General features: G+C 39.0%; 7 protein-coding genes across 7 annotated transcripts; 4 read left to right on the forward strand and 3 right to left on the reverse strand.

Annotated features, from left to right (window-relative positions):
• The first annotated feature begins 9,439 nt into the window (after positions 1–9,439).
• On the forward strand, positions 9,440–10,566 carry K460DRAFT_303409 (carbohydrate esterase family 5 protein). Its single transcript, XM_040929943.1, has 3 exons — positions 9,440–10,013; positions 10,076–10,193; positions 10,261–10,566. Exons 1-3 carry the CDS (start codon positions 9,561–9,563, stop codon positions 10,440–10,442), a joined length of 753 nt encoding a protein of 250 aa, XP_040793886.1. The 5' UTR covers positions 9,440–9,560; the 3' UTR covers positions 10,443–10,566.
• Positions 10,567–12,615: 2,049 nt separating this feature from the next.
• Positions 12,616–14,388, forward strand: K460DRAFT_303412 (MFS general substrate transporter). Its single transcript, XM_040929944.1, has 2 exons — positions 12,616–13,959; positions 14,015–14,388. The coding sequence occupies exons 1-2, from the start codon at positions 12,761–12,763 to the stop codon at positions 14,187–14,189; spliced, it is 1,374 nt and encodes a 457-aa protein (XP_040793887.1). The 5' UTR covers positions 12,616–12,760; the 3' UTR covers positions 14,190–14,388.
• Positions 14,389–15,494: 1,106 nt separating this feature from the next.
• K460DRAFT_412901 (uncharacterized protein) lies at positions 15,495–16,280 on the forward strand (the record flags this gene model as incomplete). Its single annotated transcript, XM_040937568.1, has 1 exon — positions 15,495–16,280. One exon carries the CDS (start codon positions 15,495–15,497, stop codon positions 16,278–16,280), a length of 786 nt encoding a protein of 261 aa, XP_040793888.1.
• A 59-nt stretch (positions 16,281–16,339) lies between these two features.
• K460DRAFT_362072 (class II aaRS and biotin synthetase) lies at positions 16,340–18,619 on the reverse strand. The gene has a single exon (XM_040932574.1). It carries the CDS (start codon positions 18,451–18,453, stop codon positions 16,822–16,824), a length of 1,632 nt encoding a protein of 543 aa, XP_040793889.1. The 5' UTR covers positions 18,454–18,619; the 3' UTR covers positions 16,340–16,821.
• Positions 18,590–20,949, forward strand: K460DRAFT_362073 (uncharacterized protein). The gene has a single exon (XM_040932575.1). The coding sequence runs from the start codon at positions 18,952–18,954 to the stop codon at positions 20,740–20,742; it is 1,791 nt and encodes a 596-aa protein (XP_040793890.1). The 5' UTR covers positions 18,590–18,951; the 3' UTR covers positions 20,743–20,949.
• Positions 20,950–21,054: 105 nt separating this feature from the next.
• K460DRAFT_272575 (uncharacterized protein) lies at positions 21,055–22,344 on the reverse strand (the record flags this gene model as incomplete). Its single annotated transcript, XM_040927812.1, has 3 exons — positions 21,055–21,816; positions 21,942–22,100; positions 22,204–22,344. The coding sequence occupies 3 exons, from the start codon at positions 22,342–22,344 to the stop codon at positions 21,055–21,057; spliced, it is 1,062 nt and encodes a 353-aa protein (XP_040793891.1).
• Positions 22,345–22,733: 389 nt separating this feature from the next.
• K460DRAFT_401356 (uncharacterized protein) lies at positions 22,734–23,090 on the reverse strand (the record flags this gene model as incomplete). Its single annotated transcript, XM_040936411.1, has 1 exon — positions 22,734–23,090. One exon carries the CDS (start codon positions 23,088–23,090, stop codon positions 22,734–22,736), a length of 357 nt encoding a protein of 118 aa, XP_040793892.1.
• Between the last annotated feature and the right edge of the window lie 568 nt (positions 23,091–23,658).

Below are 23,658 nucleotides of genomic sequence, written 5' to 3' on the forward strand. Positions count from 1 at the left end.
CTTTACCTGCATTATAATCCTGCAAGAAGCAGAAACTAATTGTTTCTAGTTTTAACTTTAAAAACAATATAAACCCTAGTATAACTACTAGGATAAAAAAAAAAAAAAAAAAAAAAAAAGAAAAAGAAATAAAAAGAAGAGAGGAAAAAAAAAAAAAGAAGAATAAAAAAAAGAAAAGAAAAAATAAAGAAGATAAAAAAGCAGAGCAAAACAAAAATATAAAAAATAAGTTAAAATAGAAAAGTTTTACAGAAAGCTCTATTAACTTAACTTTTAGTAAAAAAAATAAAAATAATAATAAGTCTAAAATAGTAGAAAAGCTTGCAAAAAAAAATTAGCAGCGCTTTTAGGCCCTACTAAATGCAAGGTAAGTGCATAGTAGAATATAGTTAATAACTATCTACAATACTAATATACTGCCTAGGGCTTAAGATGCCTTAAAGGCGCGAGCTAGGACAGTAATAAAATACTATACTATTAAAGAATAGAAAAAAGTAGCTAAATTTTTTAGTATTTGTATTAAAAATTTCTAGAAAAGCAAATTAATTACTTTACTACTAGTCTAGAGCCTTTATGTCTTATTTATACTATACTAACTAAGCAAGGCCTATATTCTATATAAAAAAAAGTAGTTAATAGATAATAGTAGTATATTTGCAAATATAATAGGCATAGAAAAGACAAGGGCTGTACTACTTATACTACTAATAAAATATATTTACTTGCTAAATTAGTTAAAAGTAATAAAGGCCTAAGCAGCTAGAGACACAAGTTAATACTAAACTATAAAAGAAGGTAGCATACTATACTTATTAGCTAAAAAGAGGACTTTCTAATATATGTATAAAAAATTACTATTAATACTAAAGAAGCTGCGCGTATATTTAATACTAGTTAGTAAATAAAGCCGCGCAACAGACGCATAGAAAAAAAAAGCTATAGAAATAAGTTTTTTTTACTTTAAGTAGTGCTACTTAGCAAACCTGCTTGCGCTCTGCTTTTGTTTTATAAATAATAAACTACTAGATAGCATAGAGCTACTAATAAAAAATAAAGAAGTAGAAATAAAAATTAATCTGCGCGTTAACGTACGCATTATAAACTATAACAAAAATATTACTTTCTGCAAATATACTATTAGCTATAAAAAAAAGTCTAAAATAGTACTATAAATAATTAGAAACAACAATATACTAGCAGTTTATAAAAATGTAATAGAAAACTATCCTACTCTGTTTATAAAATAGTTTATTATTGTATATAGCTTTATTACACTTCTAAACTGTGTCCTAAAGAAGTATAATAAGATAACTATTAAGTTTTACTACTTTATAACTAGGAAGAATACTAAAGTACCTAAATCTACAATGCTTTATATTTTTAGTTATATTATAGTTTAGGGGCGTATTATCTTTAATAAATTCTATAACTATAAATTTATAAATATAATTATAGGCAACTTATATAAAGAGCTTTAAGAGTATAACTATAAATACTAATAAAAAGCCTAGGCTCTGTCTAGTACCCTAATAGAGAAAGGCTTATATAAAATCCTAATTTTTATTTCTTTAGCTCTTATTAGACTAGAGGATAAAAATAAAGTAACTAACTAGCACAATCTAATTACTAAGCTAAACTCTAATAGCATTATTAAGTATAAGTTTATAGACAAAGTATATAAAAGTATTATAACTATTACTTTAGCTTAAAGCTAATGTAAGAAGATAATAGAAAGCCTAGCTATAGTAAGAGATTAGGCTAATATAATTTTAAAAGCTAAAGACGGCATTAAAAATATTACAAATTCTAAAAAGTATAACTTGCTTATAAGTACTAGAGTAAAAATTTCTATTAAGTTTATGCTCTGCTAAATGCTTGTTATATAAGACTTTTAGAGAAAAAGAGTTGGCGTTATATTGTTTGTATTCGACATAGAAATAAAAGTAGGAAATAGGAAACTTAAAAATTAGAATAGGGATAGGTTTTAATTTATAGGATAAGTGCGCAAATGTATGCTTTGCTGCCTACGCGTTTAGACTTTTACTACTCAAACTTTTAACTTCCTGCCTATATACGACTATAGGACGCGCGACGATACAACTATATAATAAGCAATAATATATAATTATAAGCTTTAACTACAAGCTCTACCCTATATGCTTTATAAAAACTACATCTATCGCGCAAGCTATTACTAATTGTAGGAAAGTATTAGCTGTTAAAGCGCAAGCTTACTACTAAACTAAAGCTTATTTAAATTTTAGTTTAAGAATTTATCTGTACTTTAACAACAGTCTACAGTTAAAACTTAAAGCCGCCTAGCAATGCCCGAACAACTTAGTTACTATTAGGGAATTTATAGTTCCGTTACTACAATTTTCAGATAATAATATATTAGAGCTGCTAATAGCAATTATTAAGGGTTTCTCGATAATCTATTTAGCTGACCTAGTATTATATAAACTTTACTGCCTTAATACTATATTAAAGTGCTGGGTATAGCACCTAAACTATAATTTTTATACTAATTTCTCCTACTGCGTAGTATAATCTGCTCTAGCGTCAACTTTACTTTCAATTATAGAAATAAGACCCTTAGAGTAAGAATATATTAGAAATTAAAAAAAAATTTTTAATTTATTTCTGCTTTTATAGCTAACTAAACCTAGTTGCAATTGTATATACTACTGCTAAATAGTGCAAAGCAGTGCTGTGCAAGGACAGAATAACTCTAAAAAAAGCCTATATAATAGTTATTTTTAATTGTGCTAAGATGCAAGCAATTGCAATATACTTAGTACTAGCTAAGTTAAAATATAGGAAGTATAAAAGCAAAAGTAGTAAGAAAACTAAGTAATTTATATTAGTATATTTTTAGCTATTTTTTGTAATGCTAGACTAGGGGCTCTTTTTCTACTATTTTAAAGACTTAGTTAGAATAAGTACAAAGTACTAATAGGTTAAAACTAAGTGCAAAGTAGTTAGCTACTAAATAATACTAAACTGTAACTAGAGTTAGGCTATTAAAAATAAGGCTAGAAATACTAGAAAGCTAATATTTCTAAAGATAGTCTAGGTAAAAATACTAATAAAATTATATAAGCTTTTAGTACAGCTTATTACGTAGCTAAAGCTCTAGAAGAAGTATAGTAATAATAAGGTTCTTTTAATAAAAAGAAAAATAAAAAAGTTAGAACTAAATAAAGCACTCCTAAAATAGAAGAACCTAAATAGACTATTTATTTTAGTAGCATTTATAGCTTTTGCAGAAGCTATTACGCTAATAAAAGCAAGTATAGTTATAATTATAGAGCTATAAAATAAGCAGAATACCTAGAACTAGTTTATATTTAGGATATATTGCCTAGGCTAGCTTGCTCTAATATGTGTTAATTATATCTTATATACGCTAAAAAGCAAGCTAAAAGTTAGTATACTAAGCAAATAGTTTGTTAAGACAGCTTTAAAAAATAAACTATAAAGTAAAAAAACAATAGATAGTGCGCATATTAAGTAGGACATAATAGAGGACATAGCTATAAAGCTTAAAAGTCTATAAAGAAGTTTAATTCTGCAATATTAACAAAAGTAAATAGTAGAGGACAGTAGAAGATAGTAGAAGATAGTAAAAAATAGTAAAAAATAGTACAAAACTATGTATATAAATTAAATTACTTAGCATACTAGTTTTAACCCTAATTTAACTTTTATAAGAAATATATTCTACGTTTAACTTTTATAGACTATATTACTAGCCTGCACCCTATTACTAAGACGCTAACTATTTAATAAGTACTATTAATCTAGTTTTTATAAAAATATAGAATAATAACCCTATAGGCAGTAGGGTGTATATATATAAAAAGTTTATACTAATAGCAATACTAGCAACTCGCGCGACACTAGCAACTTGCTTAGGTTAGTAGCTACTTAACTACTAATAAGTATATACAACTATGCGCAACTGTCTGCTACTATACAACCTAGCTAAATTAACTTCTTAAAACTTAAATACAGACTAAATACAATTGAATTTTCCTAACAAATATATTATACAGGCGAGTTAGTTGCCTAGTTAAGTTAGTTATAATGCTAAAATTTTACTAAAATTAGTAGTTTTCTACTATTAAATGCAATATTTTAATATAATAATATATAATTTTTTTAAAAAAAAAATTAAATATAGCTTATAGTTTAGGCTTTAAAATATAATATAAATTTTTTTTAATAAAAAGCTGCGCAGATTTATAGCATTTTTTAAATAATATTTAGTAATTAATTAAAAAAAAAAATTTTATAATACAATACTAGGCTTAATAAAATAAGGCTTTTTTTAATAAAAAAAATAATTATTTAGCATATATTTTACTTTAAAAATTAAAGATTTCTGCTTTAACTAGCTGCTATAAATAATATAGCTAATATTTTGCTAGCTAAATATAAGTAATTATTTATTAGTAAAAATTAAGCTAGTATATTTATTAAATAATATTTACAGCTTAGTACTAAAAATTTTTAAAAATATAATTACTAAAAATTTTTATATAAAAATTTTAAACTTATATAAAGCTAGTTCTAACTTATAAAAAATATAAAAGCTAAGTATAATATTTAAAATAAAAATATATATAATTTTAATAAAACAGGCTTTATAATAGGCTAAATATTATATAAAACTATTATTTTAAGTATTAACTATTAAAAATAGCTAAAAATAGTATAGCAGAGTAATTAAAAATAAGTAATAGTAATTTAAAATATTAATATAATAAAATAAATTATTTTACTTTTTATTATTTTTATAGGCAAAAACTACTTTTTAGCCTAGTATAAAAAAAATAGCCTGCTTTATAATTAAGTTATTATAGTTTTTAAAAATAGCTAAATAATAAATAAGCTTACTTTTAAATAATTAAAGCATTTTAATAAGTATACTAAAAAAAAAATTATTAGTATTTATTATTTATTTATTATTAATAGTTTTAAAAGCTATGTATTAGTCTAATTCTAGCAGTACTATAAAAAATAAAAAATTATTATTTTTTATATGCTTTTATATTTATTGCATTTACTATAGCTACTTAATATAAATTATTTTGTATTTTTAAAAAAAGTATATAAATACTAAGCTAAAAAGCTAATGCGCAATAAGATTAATTATATTATTAAAATTAAGTTTTTACTATATTTTAAATTAGCTTTTAATATTACTATTATAAAAAGTAATATTTTAAGTAGCTTTAAAAATACTAGTTTAGTTTTTTTTAATTTTAAAATTATAATATTAAAGCTTAATATTTAATTGCGTATTTTACTACTATTTATTATTAAAAATAATTCTTAAAAGTTAAAAATACTAAGTAATATTTTAAAATTTAAGTTTTAATTAATACTAGTTAAAATAAGAATTTAAAAGTATTTAAATAATTTTTTTACTTTAATAATTAAAATTTTTAAAAAATTTTTAAAAAGTACAGCTATAGTCGCGCATAAGCTTATATTAGTATAAAAAAAATTACTAAGCTTTAAGCAGTTAATAAAGCCGCTATATAATAAAAATTATATAAAAAAAAAAAATATAAAAAAAAAAACTTTTATAGTAAAAGACAGTTTTTAACTAATAATTTTAAAAAAATTTAAAGTATATAATAATAAAAAAAAAAGTAAAAAAGTAAATATATACTAAAATAAATAAACTTTTTTAAAAGTACTATAAATACTATAATAAAACTAGGTATAATGCGCAAATATATAAGCAAAAAATAAAAGTAATTTTTAAATAAATTAGTTTATTATAATTTACTACTATAGTTTTCTACAGTACTATACTATTATATATAGTATTAATTTTAGTAGGGTTTTAGTATTATAACTAACTTAACTAAGCAACTAACTTGCCTGTGTAATATATTAAGCAATATTTTAGAATTTAAGTTTTAATTAATGCTAGTTAAAACAAAAATTTAAAAGCACTTAAATAATTTTTCTATTTTAATAATTAAAGCTTTTAAAAAAAATTTAAAAAATGCAGCTATAGTTGCGCACAAGCTTATATTAGCGCAGAAAAAAATTACTAAGCTTTAAATAGCTAATAAAACTACTATATAATAAAAATTATATAAAAAAAAGCAAGTATAGAAAAAAGAAATTTTTATAATAAAAAATAGTTTTTAATTAATAATTTTAAAAAAGTTTAAAGCGCGTAGTAATAAAAAAAAAGCAAAAAAATAGGCGTATACTAAAATAAGTAAGCTTTTTTAAAAGTATTATAAATGCTATAATAAAGCTAGGCATAATATATAAATATATAAATAAAAAATAAAACTAGTTTTCAAATAAATTAATTTATTATAATTTACTGCTATAGTTTTTTATAATACTATACTATTGTGCATAGTACTAATTTTAGTAAAATTTTAGTAAAGTGCGCAGCTTGCTTAGGCGCGCAGCTTGCCTGTATAATATATTAGTAGTAGTAAATAAAAGTAATAAATAAAAAATATAAATAATATTTTTTAAATAAAGTAACTACTTGTTTAAAAAATTATAGCTTTTTAAAAAATATTTTAAGAAGCTTAATAATAATAATAATAATAATAATTTATAATTATATTTTTACTAAGCTTAGCTTAAAGCAGGGTTAATAATACTTTTAATAAAGCTAAACTATTAAAAAATAAAAGCTAGTTTTTAAAGTAGTATTAGCATGCTAAGTTTTTAGCTAGGCTATTATACTTATTAAGTTTAAGTATTAACTACTTATAATAAATAAAATTAGTATTTTTATATATATTTATATTTTATTACACTTTTTGTATTTTTTCTTTTACTAGTAGAAAAGATTTACTAGTTTAGACTATTTGTGTTTATTTTGTAATAATATATTACACAAGCAAGTTAGTTGCCTAGTCGAGTTAGTTATAATGCTAAAACCCTACTAAAATTAGTAGTTTTTTACTATTAAACGCAATGCTTTAATACAATAATATGCAATTTTTTTAAAAAAAAAACTAAATATAGCTTGTAATTTAGGCTTTAAAACGCAATGTAAATTTTTTCTAATAAAAAATTATGCAGATCTACAGCGTTTTTTAAATAATATTTAGTAATTAACTAAAAAGAAAGCTTCTATAATATAATACTAAACTTAATAAAATAAGGCTTTTTTTAATAAAAAAAGAAGTAATTGCTTAGTATATACTTTATTTTAAAAACTAAAGATTTCCGCCCTAACTAGCTGCTGTAAATAATATAGCTAATACTTTGCTAGCTAAATATAGGCAATTATTTATTAGTAAAAACTAGGCTAATATATTTATTAAATAATATTTACAGCTTAGTACTAAAACTTTTTAAAAGTATAATTACTAAAAAGTTTTATATAAAAATCCTAAGCTTATATAAAGCTAGTTTTAACTTATAAAAAATATAAAAGCTAAATATAGTATTTAAAACAAAAATATATACAACTTTAATAAAACAAGCTTTATAATAAGCTAAATATTATATAAAACTATTATTTTAAGTGCTAATTATTAAAAATAGCTAAAAATAGTATAGCAGGGTAATTAAAAGTAAGTAACAGTAATCTAAAGCATTAATACAATAAAATAAACTATTTTATTTTTTATTATTTTTGCAAGCAAGAACTATTTTTTAGCCTAGTATAAAAAAAATAGCCTGCTTTATAATTAAATTATTATAGTTTTTAAAAATAGCTAAATAATAAATAAACTTACTTTTAAGTAATTAAAGTACTTTAATAAGCATACTAAAAAAAAAATTATTAATACTTATTATTTACTTATTATTAACAGTTATAAAAGCTACGCATTAGTCTAATTCTAGTAGTACTATAAAAAATAAAAAATTATTATTTTTTATATGCCCCTGCATTTATTGCACTTACTATAGCTATTTAATATAAATTATTTTGCACTTTTAAAAAAAGTATATAAATACTAAGCTAAAAAGCTAATGCGTAATAGCATTAACTATATTACTAAAATTAAGTTTTTACTATACTTTAAACCGGCTTTTAATGCTGCTATTATAAAAAGTAATATTTTAGGTAGCTTTAAAAGTGCTAGTCTAGTTTTTTTTAATTTTAAAGCTATAATATTAAAACTTAATATCTAATTGCATACTTTACTACTACTTACTATTAAAAATAGTTTTTAAAAGTTAAAAATACTAAGCAATACTTTAAAATTTAAGTTTTAATTAATACTAGTTAAAATAAAAATTTAAAGGTACTTAAATAGTTTTTCTATTTTAATAATTAAAGCTTTTAAAAAAATTTTAAAAAATGTAGCTATAGTTGCATATAAGCTTATATTAATGCAAAAAAAAATTGCTAAGTTTTAAGTAGCTAATAAAGCTGCTATATAATAAAAATTATATAAAAAAAAGCAAGTATAGAAAAAAAAAACTTTTATAGTAAAAAATAGTTTTTAATTAATAATTTTAAAAGAGTTTAAGGCGTATAGTAATAAAAAAAAAGTAAAAAAGCAGGCGTATACTAAAGCAGGTAAGCTTTTTTAAAAGCGCTGTAAATATTATAGTAAAGCTAAGTATAATATATAAATATATAAGTAAAAAGTAAAAATAGTTTTTAAATAAATTAGCTTATTATAATTTACTGCTATAGTTTTTTATAGTGCTGTACTATTGTGCATAGTACTAATTTTAGTAGGGTTTTAGTATTGTGACTGACTTAACTAGGCGACTAACTTGCCTGTGTGATACGTTACCCTATCTTATTGTCTATATAAAACTCTATAAAATACTTGATGACGCGCTCGTTTTTGACGGGAAATATATGGTCTCTTCAACCTTTTTGCACCATGAGCGCATGTCCCTCTGGCTAATTTACAGGTCATCTCTCACTTGTGACATTTCGGTATCCAAGTATAGCAGGGTTGAAGCCGAGCGACGCGTGTCCTCCAAATTCAAAAATTTCTTGTACGGCCGCTAAAATTACTTGCATAACTGACCAAATAGACGGCAGGGAAATCACACGTTTCGCGGTGCTGTACTGTGGTTGTTCCCCGCATTTAGCCCGAGCCTAACACAATAAAACCCACGTGCCACGGCAACTAGCAGTTTGGCTAACGCGAAAAAGAAGGTCAAAGACTTACAACTATTGTAAAGTCGGAGCTACATCCAAGATGAGGATCGCACCCAAACACGCCGATGCGCCAGGCTGCAGATCAATATAATCATGAGGGGCTATTTGGCATTTACTTGGCAACGTGAGTTTGCTGTTGACGTTTATTGGACAGGATCCCATTTTCACACTATGAGAAGCTTTCAACAGCGGAGCAAGAGACTGCAAAGGCAGGACAAAGATGTAGACGAGATCTGGTGACACGCAACGCCAATGCGTCTCCCGGTGCAGAGTGTATTACAATGTACTGCTTTCAACAACGAATGAGGAGAAGTACAAAAGGCAGAAGGCGTGCTCCTATTCGCATTTCCACGATCAGCATCGATATATCTCCCCTTATATATCAACATCAAGCCGGCGATCTAACCACTTCCATTAACAAATTCTCAAGATGAAGAGTTTCGCTCCCTCCCTCCTCCCCTTCGTGGTCCTCTTCAGCACAGCGCTTTCCGCACCAACACCATCAAGCGGGGTCAGCTTCCCCATCACCGACCTGATCGGCACCGGTCTCACGATCAAAGAGTATGCTCAGCGCCTCGAGGACCAGAGCACTGAGGAGCCTGCGCTGACGAAGCGGCAATACGGCGGTAACACATATAACCAATTGACTGACGGCACACCTTGCCGTGAAATTACGCTTATATACGCCCGTGGCACCACACAAGACGGAAATGTAGGGGCTCCAACTGATGAAGGTCCAACCTTCTTTAATGCTCTGGCTAGCCGCCTGGGAGGAACCAGCCGATTGGCCATACAGGGCGTCACTTACCCGGCTAACATATTTGGATTCCTGGCTGGAGGTGATGCTGCGGGAGCTAGGACGACGTTTGATTTGATCAATACTGTGAGCACCATGGCCTTCTAGAATAACCGGATAAACGGCGGAGATGCTGATTCGTTATTTAGGCTATCACGAGATGCCCGTCGACCAAGATCATTGTCTCAGGTTATAGCCAGGGAGCACAGCTGATCCATACCGCTACACAAAGGCTTTCGGCGGCTGCGGCTGCTAGAGTGAATGCAGGTTAGTTACTTCATTTCCCGATGTCTACCCTTGATTGGGTTCCCGAATAGCCTCTAACATGAGATAGTTGTCACCTTCGGCGATGCGGATCGGGACGAGACTTTTGGCCCCATCCCTACCTCGAAAATTCTCATCATCTGCCACACGGGCGACAACATTTGCGATAACGGTATTATAGTCACTCCTCAGCACAGAAACTACGAAATTGATGCCCCTGTTGCTGCTCAATTTGTGGCTGCGCGGGTTTAAAACAGTGGGAAACGTGGTATTCTTATTCAGAGTGCGTGGCTTTGTTAGCCCTAACGACCGCTTGTTATCGTTCGACTGTACAGTAGTACTTAATGACATGATAAATCAAGGTTGCACCCCGTTCACAAGCTCAGAATTGTTTCCCATTTTTCCACTTATACCAAACAAGGCATGGTGTTAACATGTCTAGTTACATGTTCTATCATTCTCGCCCTCCGGCAGCTGCCGACCGTTAAATTACCACGATTCACGAGCCACTTCCAGGCATACCAATAATCGTCATAGCGGCGCATTTTAGGCGTTCTCTTCGTCACTTCCTGTAAGTAACTCAGGTAAGAACCCATAGCCCCTTTTTAAGGGGCTGGGTTGTCAAGATTGGATCGCAGAGGAGGACGATTCTCGACAGACAGCCAGACAGCCATACTTTCTTTCGATGGCTGCGATCCAACCAAGGTTTTTAAGTCATCGCTGGGATATACGATATATTTATTGGCATGTACACACCATTTGTCGAGCCTAGCCATGGCCGTTGATGCTGACTTTGAAGTGGCGGGAAGATGAGAGCCGGGCGCGCTCTCGGACAACTTAAGCAAGGAACTGCAATACTCGGACGCGCATAACATGCAAAGAAACCATGTCACCTTCCGTGTAGGCCATTCCGTCGACAGTAGATGTTACAGTGAAGTAGCAGAAGCAAGTGTTGCCATCGATATGAAAGATGGTACGGATCAAGTCCATGAAGTTAATATGGAGAGGAGAGAAAGGCATCATACAGCCGAATTCGAGGTAGATATCCGTTATGACTAAGCTTGTGAGAAAGGTGGTGGGAATTACGACAGGTCCAAGGATGTATCATTCGCAGCAGCGTCGTGTACGATTCTGGAGACACTATCCCTTTGCAAAGCATTGCCTTGAGACCCCTGCCCCTGGTACGTACTGGGTGCAAGGTTATCTTCGATCTGCCCAAGCGACTTGACGTGCCGATTCGGAGCCTTGCTCAAGATGAATGTATTTCTATCATACAGCATGGTGACAGCTTTGTGGTACTACTGGCGACAGGTTCTAACATCCAAGGATAGCTTAAACTCCTGCCTTGGATCAATAGCGACGAGATGCTGCCTCACTGACTCGGGTACGTAGTATGGGTGAGGAAATTCCCAGGAGATAAGCGTAGACTTCGTCTCTCACTTCAGGAGGCAACTAGACCAGGAAGCATGCACCAAGCCGAGAAGTAGTCGTTGGTATCGACGATAGCCTAGCCATGATGATACACTTGAAGATGCATGATTGGACAAGGGTCGAAGGCAAATTGCCTGTGCGATGTCGATGGGAGTGGATAGAAGGAAGGTTAGAGCTGCGGGTGATTATATAGTGGAGAGGGTGACTCTGCAAGTAAAGCGCGAGAGCACATGTACTTTTGGGCTTATGCTTGTATTTAGAGCGTCCATTGCACGTACGAACTCACTAGTAAAGTGCAACAGAATAACCTACAGGCACTTGAGGTTGAGTCCCGGTGGATCACTTCCAGTGTTCAGTTCCGTGGTTCAGATTGCAACACCGCCTCTACGATTTGATCGAGAGCTCTGGCGAGCTCTGAACCATCTCCTTCTCAGGCATTGAAGTAAAGCAAGCACGCCTATAAGCATACTTTCGATCAATGCGATGTATCTACATGTCGAAATGATAGCTTTGTATTGTTTAGCATAGCCATATAAAGAAAGTTAATATTGCCTCAGTACTTACAGTACCTGCCTATTAGGGGCCCACCTACTACGCGCAGCCCCTGAAAACCTCAGTGAAAATTTAGCATATAGCGTCTGGAAAATCGTTGAGTTTCTGCCGTACACACGATCCTTGCGACTTCGCAATGAAAGATGTTTTGAGCCTAAGACGTTAGGGGTTAGCCGATTTTAGCGTAGGCTGCGTGATTATTTCTCATGCGGTTTCCATCCAACGATAATTGAGCACATGTGGAATCGTATTGAGACGGCGCCGCGAACCGAGAGTAGTCGAAATTTGAACTCGCAAGCCATGGGAAAACTCGAGTAAAATGATGTCAAAAGTGTCGAAGCTGAGGGCGCTCTATAGTTCGCGCGAGTCACTAGCGCCAATGTCGTGCTCGCCCCGTTAAATTTCAACGTCGACATCGCATCTAGGCGCCTCAACACCATCACAAAGAGAAAACGTTTTCTGGAGCCACTAACACTCGTCAACAATCCCCCCCACGCTATAAAGATGTAGTGCCCAGGATTACGGGAAGGCTTACCACCTTCCCACCCTCTCTTCGCTCACTCCGCTCTTTCGACTGCGACATCGTCATGTCAGCCACTACTTTATCAGAGCCTTCCGGCTCTATCAAGGGCTCCGGATCCTTCTTCCGTTCAGTACCTTTCCAGATTCTCGTAGCATGCGGTGTCTCTTTCACAGCTCCGGGCATGTGGGACGCCCTGGGTGGACTTGGAGCCGGTGGAGCAGCTGAGCCTTACGCTGTCTCTGCCGCCAATGCGCTGGTGTACGGTCTCTTTGCCATCGTTTGCGTGGCTGCCGGCGCTATTAACAATCGCATCGGACTGAAGTACGGGTTGGCTTTGGGGGCCATTGGATATCCTTTGTACGGCGCAGGATTGTACACGAACAACCGCAGCGCAAACACCTGGTTTATGCTGTTTGGTAGCGCCCTTTGCGGAATCTCAGCTGGATTCTTTTGGGCCGCCGAAGCTGCCATCATCATCGGATATCCTTCCCCTGGCGACCGCGCATTCTACTTGGCTATCTGGCAAACTGCGAAAGCTGCTGGTCCTTGCTTAGGTGGCGCGATCAATCTCGGTTTAAATGCGAACCGGAAGACAACAGGATCAGTCACCTCCGCAACATACATTGTCTTTATCGTCATCATGTGCCTTGGTCTTCCAATTGCCTTGTGTCTATCTCCAGCACGCAAGGTTTGGCGCAAAGACGGTACCAGGATCGTTACCCATCGCGCTGCAACTTGGGGTGCTGAGTTTAAGGCGGTTGGGAAGCTTTTCGTCAGCCGTCGAATTTTGCTTCTACTCCCCGCCTTCTTCATCAGCTACTTCTATAACGGCTTCGTGAGCACATGGTTGACTACTTATTTCACTGTTCGCTCGCGAGCTTTCTCCAGTTTCTTCACAAACTTTGCTGGTATCTTCAGCTCTTTCATAATCGCGGCACTTCTTGATAACCAGAAAATTCACATCAAGACCCGTGGAAAGATCGCTTTCATTACTATCGTCACCATTCTGGTCGGCACCTGGATCTGGGCTACGATTCTGCAGAAGGAGTTCTACGACATGCCCAAAGCACCTGTCTTTGACTGGTTCAAGGGTGGCTTTGGGAAGAGCTATGCGCTGGTATTCTTCTGGCAATTTGGTGGCCAAGCATTCCAGCAGTTTCTATACTGGATTGTTGGCCAGTATGCCACGGATATATCGAATTTGAGTCATCTCACTGGTATTCTCAGAGGTGTCGAGGCATTGGGCCAGACAGTTGCTTGGGCGTAAGTCTCCTTCCATGACAACTTTCCATCAAATATTTGCTGACACAACGCGCAGTATGCAATCGCAAGGAGGTGCAAATCATTTCGTTAGCATCGGATTGAACTTCGGCATCACCGTGCTTTGCGTCCTGCCCACCTGGATTGTTTTGTCGGAGCTGGAGGGCAGCCACGAGGTTAGGGTCACGGAGACAGACGTTGCAGCGGACCAGAAGTTGAGCAACGATCCTTAGATGGGAAAATTCGTGATATCGTAATATTCCTGTATATAAACCTGTTCGGCTATACTAGACCAAGTCCAACCTTTTCGCAAGTTCCTTTGAAATACGCTCCAATCTAATATATAGGAACACAACGCGGGGCTTTACTCAACGTCCTTTTGAATCATTCACATTCGAGATATCATTACTGTCGGTATCTCAAAGTCAGGCTGTTAACCAAGGAGTTTTTCTTAATAGTCATCAGGAAATGCGATAAGATAGTCGTTACCCATCAGAGGTTCGAAGTGGAACTGCCGGAGATTGACAGTTGATTGCTTATATATATTTAGATGTTCGACCAATCATAACGAAAGGCGATGCTCGACAGAAACAAGGGACGTCAGTCTTGCAGCAGGTTTAACTCTAGGTATCGATCAGGGTGTCGCTCCCGGTTCCATTCCAGAGCTTTCTCCTATGACCTTTACGCTCAAAAATCGAGAAAGCGCTATGTCACAAGGCCGGGGCTCGAGCGAGATTATGGTTGCAGCAAGATTAACACGTTAACTCACACTAATTCATCATAATTACAGTCAAGAGAGCTAACAGAAGAGATTACAAGCGGTTGTTCTAAACAGAGCACGGAGAAATATACACTATACGATCCACTTCACGATGAGAAAATCATCCGCATTCTAAATTTGCACACTGGTAAATGGGAAGACCCTATTTCTTGCGACTTCCGCTATATGGACTTACAACGATTCGATAATGATTACCAGGCTCTTCTTACGTTTGGGATACTGAAGTGGTTGATGTTTTCAATATAGGAAATTTTTACCTTACGAATGATCTTGAAACCAGTATTGGGTACGCTTGTGTGCATAATGGAGACTTTATGAGGTCACATCGCCACCCATTCAAAGACGGTGATGATGACACCTTAAACAGCCGGAGTACAGAACTAAAGGGGCGAAGTAGTGTACAACCTCAAAACTAAGACTAGAAACCTTTGACATACATTGAAAATATGTGGTATGGCACTAAGATATGAAGCGCGTCGTTTACGATCTGAGTGGGGCAGCAATCTATACCCTAGCCACTTACTTAGTATGGTGCATGCTGACGCACAACGGAAACATCTTAACCTTCTACCGCATATTGATCGCTTTACACTTTTGCAAGGGTAGAAAATTATAGTAGAACTGATCAAAAGACACGAATAGTCGTGATGAGTATGTTGTTCGTCAGCCACCGGGTCCAAAATCTGGGCACACTACGGGTTGAGCATCTCAGTCGCTGTCGAACAACGACGTAATGCTACAATTGCTCCTTCCCGCCATGGTGCTATTAGCTCTGAGTGCCGCGCATTGTACGCGTCCGCAACTGGCGGAAGCCGTCGATTCTTACCTCAGCACACAGACGACCGGTCAAACGTCCACTTTCAAAGAACGCTTCGATAACTCTACCTGGCTCGGATACTATGAGAATGGCAGAAATCTTGATATCAACAGCGGTATCCTCAATACTCCTCTGCCCATCACACACAACCGCACCATCTACGACACCACCTCATGCGCAACGTACACCGAAGTCATTGTCAACAGTACCGCGAACCCTCATGTCATTGGAACTCAACTGCGCTTCACAAATGATAAGATCAACAAGATTGATACAATCGTCACCAAGCCCGGCGACTGGCTTTTCAACATTACTGGATATGCATATTGGGTCGAACAAGAAAACTGGTCCACAATACCAGAAGCCGGGCGCGACACTCGCGCAACCATCAAAGCTGCCGCCGACGCCTACTGCGACGTTTTCAGTAATTCTAGTGTCACTGTTCCCTGGGGTACACCATGTGTGCGTCTCGAAGGTGGTTTATACGGTGATGCCGGCCCAAATGGAACGTGCTCTGGTTTCATACCTACTGGGGTCCCGATCACGAATCGACGGTATGTGATTGATGAGACAGTGGGCACGGTGGATATCATTTCAGATTTTGGAAAGAGTAAGTGGCCGGATACACATGAGTTTAGGGTTGAAGGCGGGAAGCTTAGGTATGTGCACACTATGACGCATTGTGGTGTGCCTAACTGTGGTGTGAAGAAAAGGGGTATATCTTGAAAGGTCTTTCGGGACTGGAAAGGAAGTTGGTTATATTGGGTGTATCGAACACGTTCATAGTGCCGATGAGCAGATTTTCATATTGTTACTAGGATTTATCCAACACTTACCTTGCTCGTTTGGTCTTACAGACACCATTGTAGTTTTCTCATATCTTCATCTGATGCAAGTTCCTGTCACCCGAAAGTCCGCCAACATACCGAGATTGTGGATTTTGACCGAGACTGAACAAGATATGTAGTTCGAAAAAAAGTCACCTACGTTGATCACTCCAATGCCTGGTGCCCTCGCCGCTCGATCTCTACTACGCAAGCATCCCGGAGTAATGCAAGCTTGGCTCTGGGTATGGATAGAAGACTTTTAAGTAGTAACCGGAGCACTTCAGTCCCGTCACAGATGGACGAGAGTTGGGTTGACTGTGATCATGATAGTAGTGCGCACATGTAGTTATTGAAATTATGCGGATCTACCAGAGTAGTAAGATCGTACTTGTACAGCTAACGTTATACATACATTAAGAGTGGAGTATACACCGACCTTTTCATAGAAACGAGTTTGCCAGTGTTTCAAAATATTTCCTGGCTACACTCAGCTCTACGTTAACACTCCCTCTTGACCTATCTTTTTCGGAGAGCTTCGTTCCTAATGCTTTCTCCAACACTTCGATCGTAGCCTCCTCGTTTGGTTGATTGACGATCTGCAGAGTCATCCCACCGCTCTCCACTTCCCTACCACCAACAACAATGATGTGATTGTACCTCTTGACCCTAGCTTCAGCGATCTTCTTACCAAGTGAGCGATCGCTGGTATCTATTTCAACGGGAAGGTGAATGGTTGACAGGGGTAGAGGTTTCGGCGCCGACGAAGAAGGTGTTGTTGGCGCATCTTGGGCTTTTAGGCCGGACAGAACGGACTGGATGTGCGATACGTGTTCCAAAATTTTGGGGTCTGAATTCAATGACAGGATAATTGCTGGGCGTGGCGACAGCCAAAAGGGATATTTGCCAGCATAGTGCTCGATTAAAAGAGCCATGAAGCGCTCAATCGAGCCGTAAATGGCACGGTGAACGATGACGGGCCGACGAAGTACTGGGTCGAGACCTACATCCATGGAGGTCTGTGAGCCTGACTCTACTTCCTCTGGCGAGGCTTGGTACTGCAGATCGAAGCGTTGCGGTAGCTGAAAGTCAAGTTGGATGGTAGCAGTTTGGTGCTCTTTGCCGTGCGAATCCTTTAGGATGATGTCGATCTTGGGTCCGTAGAAGGCTCCATCTCCTTCGTTGATCGCCCATTCACTTCCGATATTGTTCAGGGCCGTGGTCAACTGCTCCTCTGCTCGGTCCCATTCCTCGATTGTTCCGATGAAGCTGTCCTTTGGCCGCGTGGAGAGATGCAGTTTGTAGGGCCCAAGGCCGAATGTGTTGTACACCATGCCGACAAACTTCAGCGTCTGTTCGATCTCAGCTAGGATCTGGTCTGGCCGACAGAAGATGTGTGCATCATCCTGGTGGAACCGCCTGACTCTTGTTAAACCTGACAACGCTCCCGAGATCTCATTCCTGTGCAAGGCACTGAAGTCCGCATATCGTATCGGAAGATCTCGATAGCTCTTGATTTCGTCCCTGAAGAGTAAACAATGGCCGGGGCAGTTCATCGGCTTTAGTCCAAACTCTCCATCCTCTCCCGCCTCTGACTCTGGTATTTGTGTAGTTGTGCCTCGGCCTTGTACGCTGAACATATCTTCAGCATAGTTTTCCCAATGCCCTGATTTCTCCCATAATGACTTCTTGTATATTATGGGTGTGATGACCTCGTGGAAGCCGAATTGCGGATACTGCGCGCGGAGGAAGGATTGCAGCTTCTGGAAAACGTATGTGCCATTGGGAAGGATGAGCGGCGAGCCAGGGCTGTATGGGGAGGTAATGAAAAGATTATGGGTTTGCGCAAGCGTTCGGTGATCTGTTGGAGGCGTAGGCGGCTCGCTGGTAGTGGGGTGTAGCTGTGCATTTGCCGGAGCTTCAGACGACACGATCACCGTATGCTGAAGTTGCTGCGGCGCGGAGCATGAGCAATGCCTCGTGAATGCACGTCCATATTGACGCGTCCTTAGTGAGCCGGATTGTGTTCGTCTGGCCGCGCGTAGAGCGACAGAAAGCTGACGCAATGGTGGCATTGAGACTTCTGGCGATCTTCAACTTCCATTGCGCGCTGGACGTCGAAGGCGGTGGTGCCCTTTCCCGCTAGGTTTTTGGCGGCACACTAGCCACGGCTTCGAAGATGACGTCGCGACCCCAAAGCTCACATCAGTCAGAAAACATATCTGAAGGATCCTGCAATGGTGACATGGATTTCAGAGCCTTTTATGTAGGCTGTAATAGCCTCATGAGAACCGTGTTGCTCTCCCGGGCTGCAGCTTTACGACATATGCGCTCGAAGCCTGATTGGTGGGCAACACGTCACACCTCAATGAAGTGGCAACCATCTTTCACCCAACCTCCCCTCAGTTTCACTACACCGTAAGCGCTTCTTGGTGATATTTTGTTATTGCGTTACATTTCTACGTCTCAGGACTTCCTACATCCTATAATGTCAACTATCCTCGCTTCAACCATCCTCACTTGAACGGTTCAGCCTTACGCCGCAGCTACACCCAACTGACTTGATATCGACCATGAGCGCACGTTCCCGCCGACTACGCGGTAGCCTAGGAAGCAGTTGGGGAGACGCCGACTATTCCTCTGATGAAGGTGCATCAATCCACTCAGCAAGCGATGCAGCGAGCGAAGTCGACCTAGAAGATTTTGACAAAGAGATCGCACACGAGCAGCTGGACAGGGCAACTCCACTTCCACCCAGGACAATACAAGCTTCTTCAACTCCTTCCAGTCAGCCAAAGAATGCGCCAGCCAAGACTCCAACAACAAGTAGCACTATGAGACACGCGCAAACGCTAGGATCGTCGAGGAGTACACCACGGCCTGTGAGGAGTATGCAGTCGACTCCCGGAGAAGGGCAGTACGGGCCGAGCTTCATCATGCCTTCTATGAATAACTCTTCAAACACGCACGTGAATGGATCACCAATGCGTGACTCACAAGCTCGACAAAGGAAAATGCGTCACTCCACGTCACTCGACGCCCTAGGTGCCTCGCCTCGGGTCTCTAGTCGCGAGGCTTCCACAGACTGTCGTCAACCAGAAAAACAAAAGCAGGAAGAGGTGAGCCCATGGCACTATGTCAACCTCTTCTACGAGAACGTTGCTTTGCCACTCTTGGCACATGTTTTCGACATCTTCTCCTACGCCATGCGGCACTTCGTCAAACCTATCCTCGGAGTTGCCTTGGGTATTGCAATCTTGCTCTTCTGCCTCCAGACGGCTACCGGCATGCTTCGATCAACTCTTTCAAACGCATTGTTAGCTCCTGTCTGCTTGATTCCAGGATCTTCTTACATTATCCCCTCCTGCACTACGACTATATATGACAACCAGCTGGCCAACTTCGAAGAACTCATCAACGTGCAAACGCGCTTTGAGGATATCCTCGACGCCTCAAAAGATTCGTCAACACTGCCATCAACCATCAAGAATTCCGAACTCGCTATCCGGGACCTACGTACGCTGGTTAAATATTCCAAGCTACCATCCCGACATGAGCTAGAGAACGAGTTTGAGTATTTTGTGCAGACCGCCGCTGAAGCGTCCCAGGATCTCTCACGCTACAATTCCCGTATTGGCGCAGCCATGGACCGCGTCATAGCGACTAATACATGGACTATGGCCGTGCTGCAGGGTATCGAAGAAAAGGAAGCCAGCATTGGGGCCGTTTCACGAGTAGTCAATGCAATGACGGGCGCTTTCGTTGCGCCGCCACCAACACTGCAGCAGAAGATTTTTGACCAATATATTCTACACGTTGGCAAGAACAAAGAAGAGATTACACGCTTAATTGAAACCGCGCAGGCCCTCCTAATGGTTTTGAATAACCTGGACGGGAGACTTGGCACGATATACGAGATAGCCACAAATGACGACCACAGCATCACTCGCGACCAAGAAGAACTCCTCTCCTCGCTTTGGACTAAACTTGGTGGAAACAGAAAGGACGTAAAGAGTAACAACCAACAACTCAACCTCCTGAAAAACATCTCGGCATACCGCAAGAAGGCCGTCTTGCATGTAAGCGAGACTCTGCTAAAGCTGCAGGAAATTCAAGCGGAGCTAGAAAACCTAAGGGAAGGTGTCGCTGCGCCTGAGGTGCTCGGCTACCGCGATGAGCTGCCTTTGACGTATCATCTTGATCTCATCGAGAAGGGTGTCGAGCGCCTGAGGGTCTCGCGAGGAGAGAGCATGAGGGTTGAGGGGGATACGTATCGCAGAATGATGCGAGCAGGCGAGAGTAGCGGCGAGGGAGGTGTGAGGGAGTTGCCGGTGCCGACTGTTACTGTGAAGGCGAAGCAGTGATTTTAGGTAGCGTCTGGAGAATGCGTAGCATGGTGTCGTTGTGTGTATACCAAGCACCTGAAGCAGATATCACAGACGAATGATTTGGATGGATACGACTAGAGATGATGCTTTGACGAAATTTTGAGATCTTTCTTTCTTCACTCTGGTACATCCCTAGATACCCCCGATTCGTAGCTGCAGCCTCAAGAACATGTCATTCACCCATTGCCCGTCCAATTGCCACAAGCTCATCGCAAGATATGTACTCTATTCCTTTAGCTCTAAAAGAAACGATCTTTAGCTAAAGTACTCGGTCTGCAGGGGTAAGACCTAGCACATCTGCACCTCCACCAAACACCTCCTCACACCATCACTTTCGAGACCTTCAAACTCCATCTCGTATGCCACACACCCTCTCCTCGCACATTCTTCTCTGAAGCCGTCTACACTGCCGCCAACGCCAAAGTACACACGTTTAGCAGCTACGATAGTCTTCCCGCATGTAACACGCTTCATTAATTCAGTAATAGCCTCGGTAAACGCAGTCAACGACGCAGGACTATATATTGTTTCTGAGCCCATGATGAAAGTATTCAAGTCGGGCGATGAAGGGATGAGAGAAAGTAGCGGTTGTATCGGGAGCCAGGAGCCCGAGAGAAGGGTGAAGGTCAGACCGGTAGTGTGAAGCGAATGTTTGAACGCTGTGAGCAGGGCGGGCGTGAGATATACATCGCCATTCTCTTCGTCGCTCAGCAGTGGGTTACCGCTCTCAGGAAACAGGTCCTTGCTCCGCGCTTCATCAAGTGTCGAACACCATGTTAATAGAAGATTTGGAACGGTGACGAGGCGGAGCACGTCGACGTTGTAGTCTGTCAGGGTGAAGTATATCCCGAGCGCGTTCTGCAGCGCGTATTGGAATAGTAGCAGAGAGGGGAGTGCCGTGCCACAGCCCATTTCAATGACGTGGTTTACGCGAACTATGTCGTCGAGATCCTTGCGAGGTCCGCGGTCTAGGAGATACTTTACAAGGTCGATGCTGCATTCCCAGGTTTTGTAGCCACCTTCGTAAAGGTTGGGGCGGAGATCGGAATCCTAAAGCTCAATGTTAGCATGTTCATTCAATCTTCAAATTTCCCCAAGAAAGCTTGAAATTTCAAGTGAAACGGAGTTTAGGGGATCAGAGAATCGATATGGAATGTGAGGTGTATGATACGTACGTCTAGTCCCGCAAGTGGATTTGAGGATGACCCGTCATCTTCGGCCATGAGTTGAAGTCGCACATCGAAGAGTTCGCGTCGTGGGAGGCGGGCAGTGAGGCCTTTTGGGGACGTTATAGATATTGTTGAATATGAAATTTTGTCAGGAAGGGTGGACATCTATGCATGTGTCAGTTTGTTTTCAAGGATATGAAATGCGTAGAAGTTTGCCTTGAAACCGCCAAAGGGGAGACTGAAAAATCACTAAAAGTGCAATACTTACCAGCTCCTCTAATATATGTGTTCTAGCTGTAATCGGTGGGGGTTCGTCGCTCCCAGGCGCATTCGTTTCCAGTGTCTGATGCACAACATCGTTTGGGTCTTCTTCTATGTCCTCACCAGAAAAGCCGAAACTGAACGCCATAATGCTATCTTGGTCTGGCGATCTGTCGTATTGCTGGCGCTCGGGTATGCAAGGTACGATACGCAACTGAGGATTAGTCGTCGGCACAGATTGCACGTGAAGATGCAATAAATTTGGGTTTGTGCTTATCGATAAGAGAACATCGGTGGACCGGTGAATGTGATGGGATTACAGTACCTCGGTCTAGACAAAAGGGAAAGCATGACATCATGGGAGGCAGCAGCGAGACATGTATACTTGGGAAAAACAAAACTATTATAGTAAAGGTTACTTCATTACAAGATGCATACTTTGCGATGGTTGGCAACACCGGGCGCTGTCTATCCGAATTCCGGAGTCAAAGCTCGCAACTTCTCTTCACAGGGTATCACGCACTGACTTGCCTACTTCTATTTCCCATTCTGCTGATCCTCTAGCTGCTGTCTCTTCAATTGCGCTTCACATGCGTCCAGCGTCTCCTTGGATAGCTCCCAACCCGTCGTATCTATGCCTTGTGCTTGCGCATCCGCAATAATCTTCTGCCGCTCCACGATCTTCTCCCTCATATACTTTATGGTTGCTTCTAGTACGACGGCCTCGCTACGGCCTTGTCCCTCCATGCCAGGCACTATCGAGGCGAGTCTGTCGAACCCGTCGCGGATGGCTTCTCGTCGTTTCTGCTCGGATCGTATGTGGTTTTCCTTCTTTTGCGCTTCGGTAAGGCGGGGCCGGTCGTTGGCGTTTGTGGGGCTTTGTGAGCCTGCCATTGCGGGCATGTGTGCGTGCGCGTGCGCGTGGGGATATGGGACGATGTCAACGATTGACGTGAGACTGTTCTGGCTGGTTCGAGCTGATTCGCGTGGATTCTGGCGCGTGTGGTGTTTACGCGCCTGGGGCTTTGTTGTCGCAGGCCCTTTTCGGACAGTGGGGCAACAGGTGAAGCTGCCAAAGCAAAGCGCAAGGTAGTTGGAGAGAAGATGGTAGGGTGCTGTCGCCGCCAGCTCTTCCAACTCAAGACAGTGACATGTTCTCTTGCGACTTTGCCGACCTTCAGCTTAGGGTTTGGTCAGCTGTGACGACGCGCGGGAAACGCGAATTCGGGCATGCGGAGGAGGGCGAGGGGGTCGTGTCGCGTTTTTGAGGTCGATAAAGTGAATGTGGAGCTCCTGCCAGCCATGAATGGCATGTGAAGAGCGCGTGTGGGTTAGCTCGGAGATCGGGCTGTCAGCGGTCACTGGTACCTCAAGAGTGGCTCGCCGAAGTGCAACGATGCCGCCTCTGCAACTGGACTTGACGGCTACAAACGCGCCAAAGGGGAGCAAGTCATCAGACTGA

Source organism: Cucurbitaria berberidis (assembly GCF_010015615.1).
Source record: "Cucurbitaria berberidis CBS 394.84 unplaced genomic scaffold K460scaffold_1, whole genome shotgun sequence".
NCBI lineage: Eukaryota > Fungi > Ascomycota > Dothideomycetes > Pleosporales > Cucurbitariaceae > Cucurbitaria > Cucurbitaria berberidis.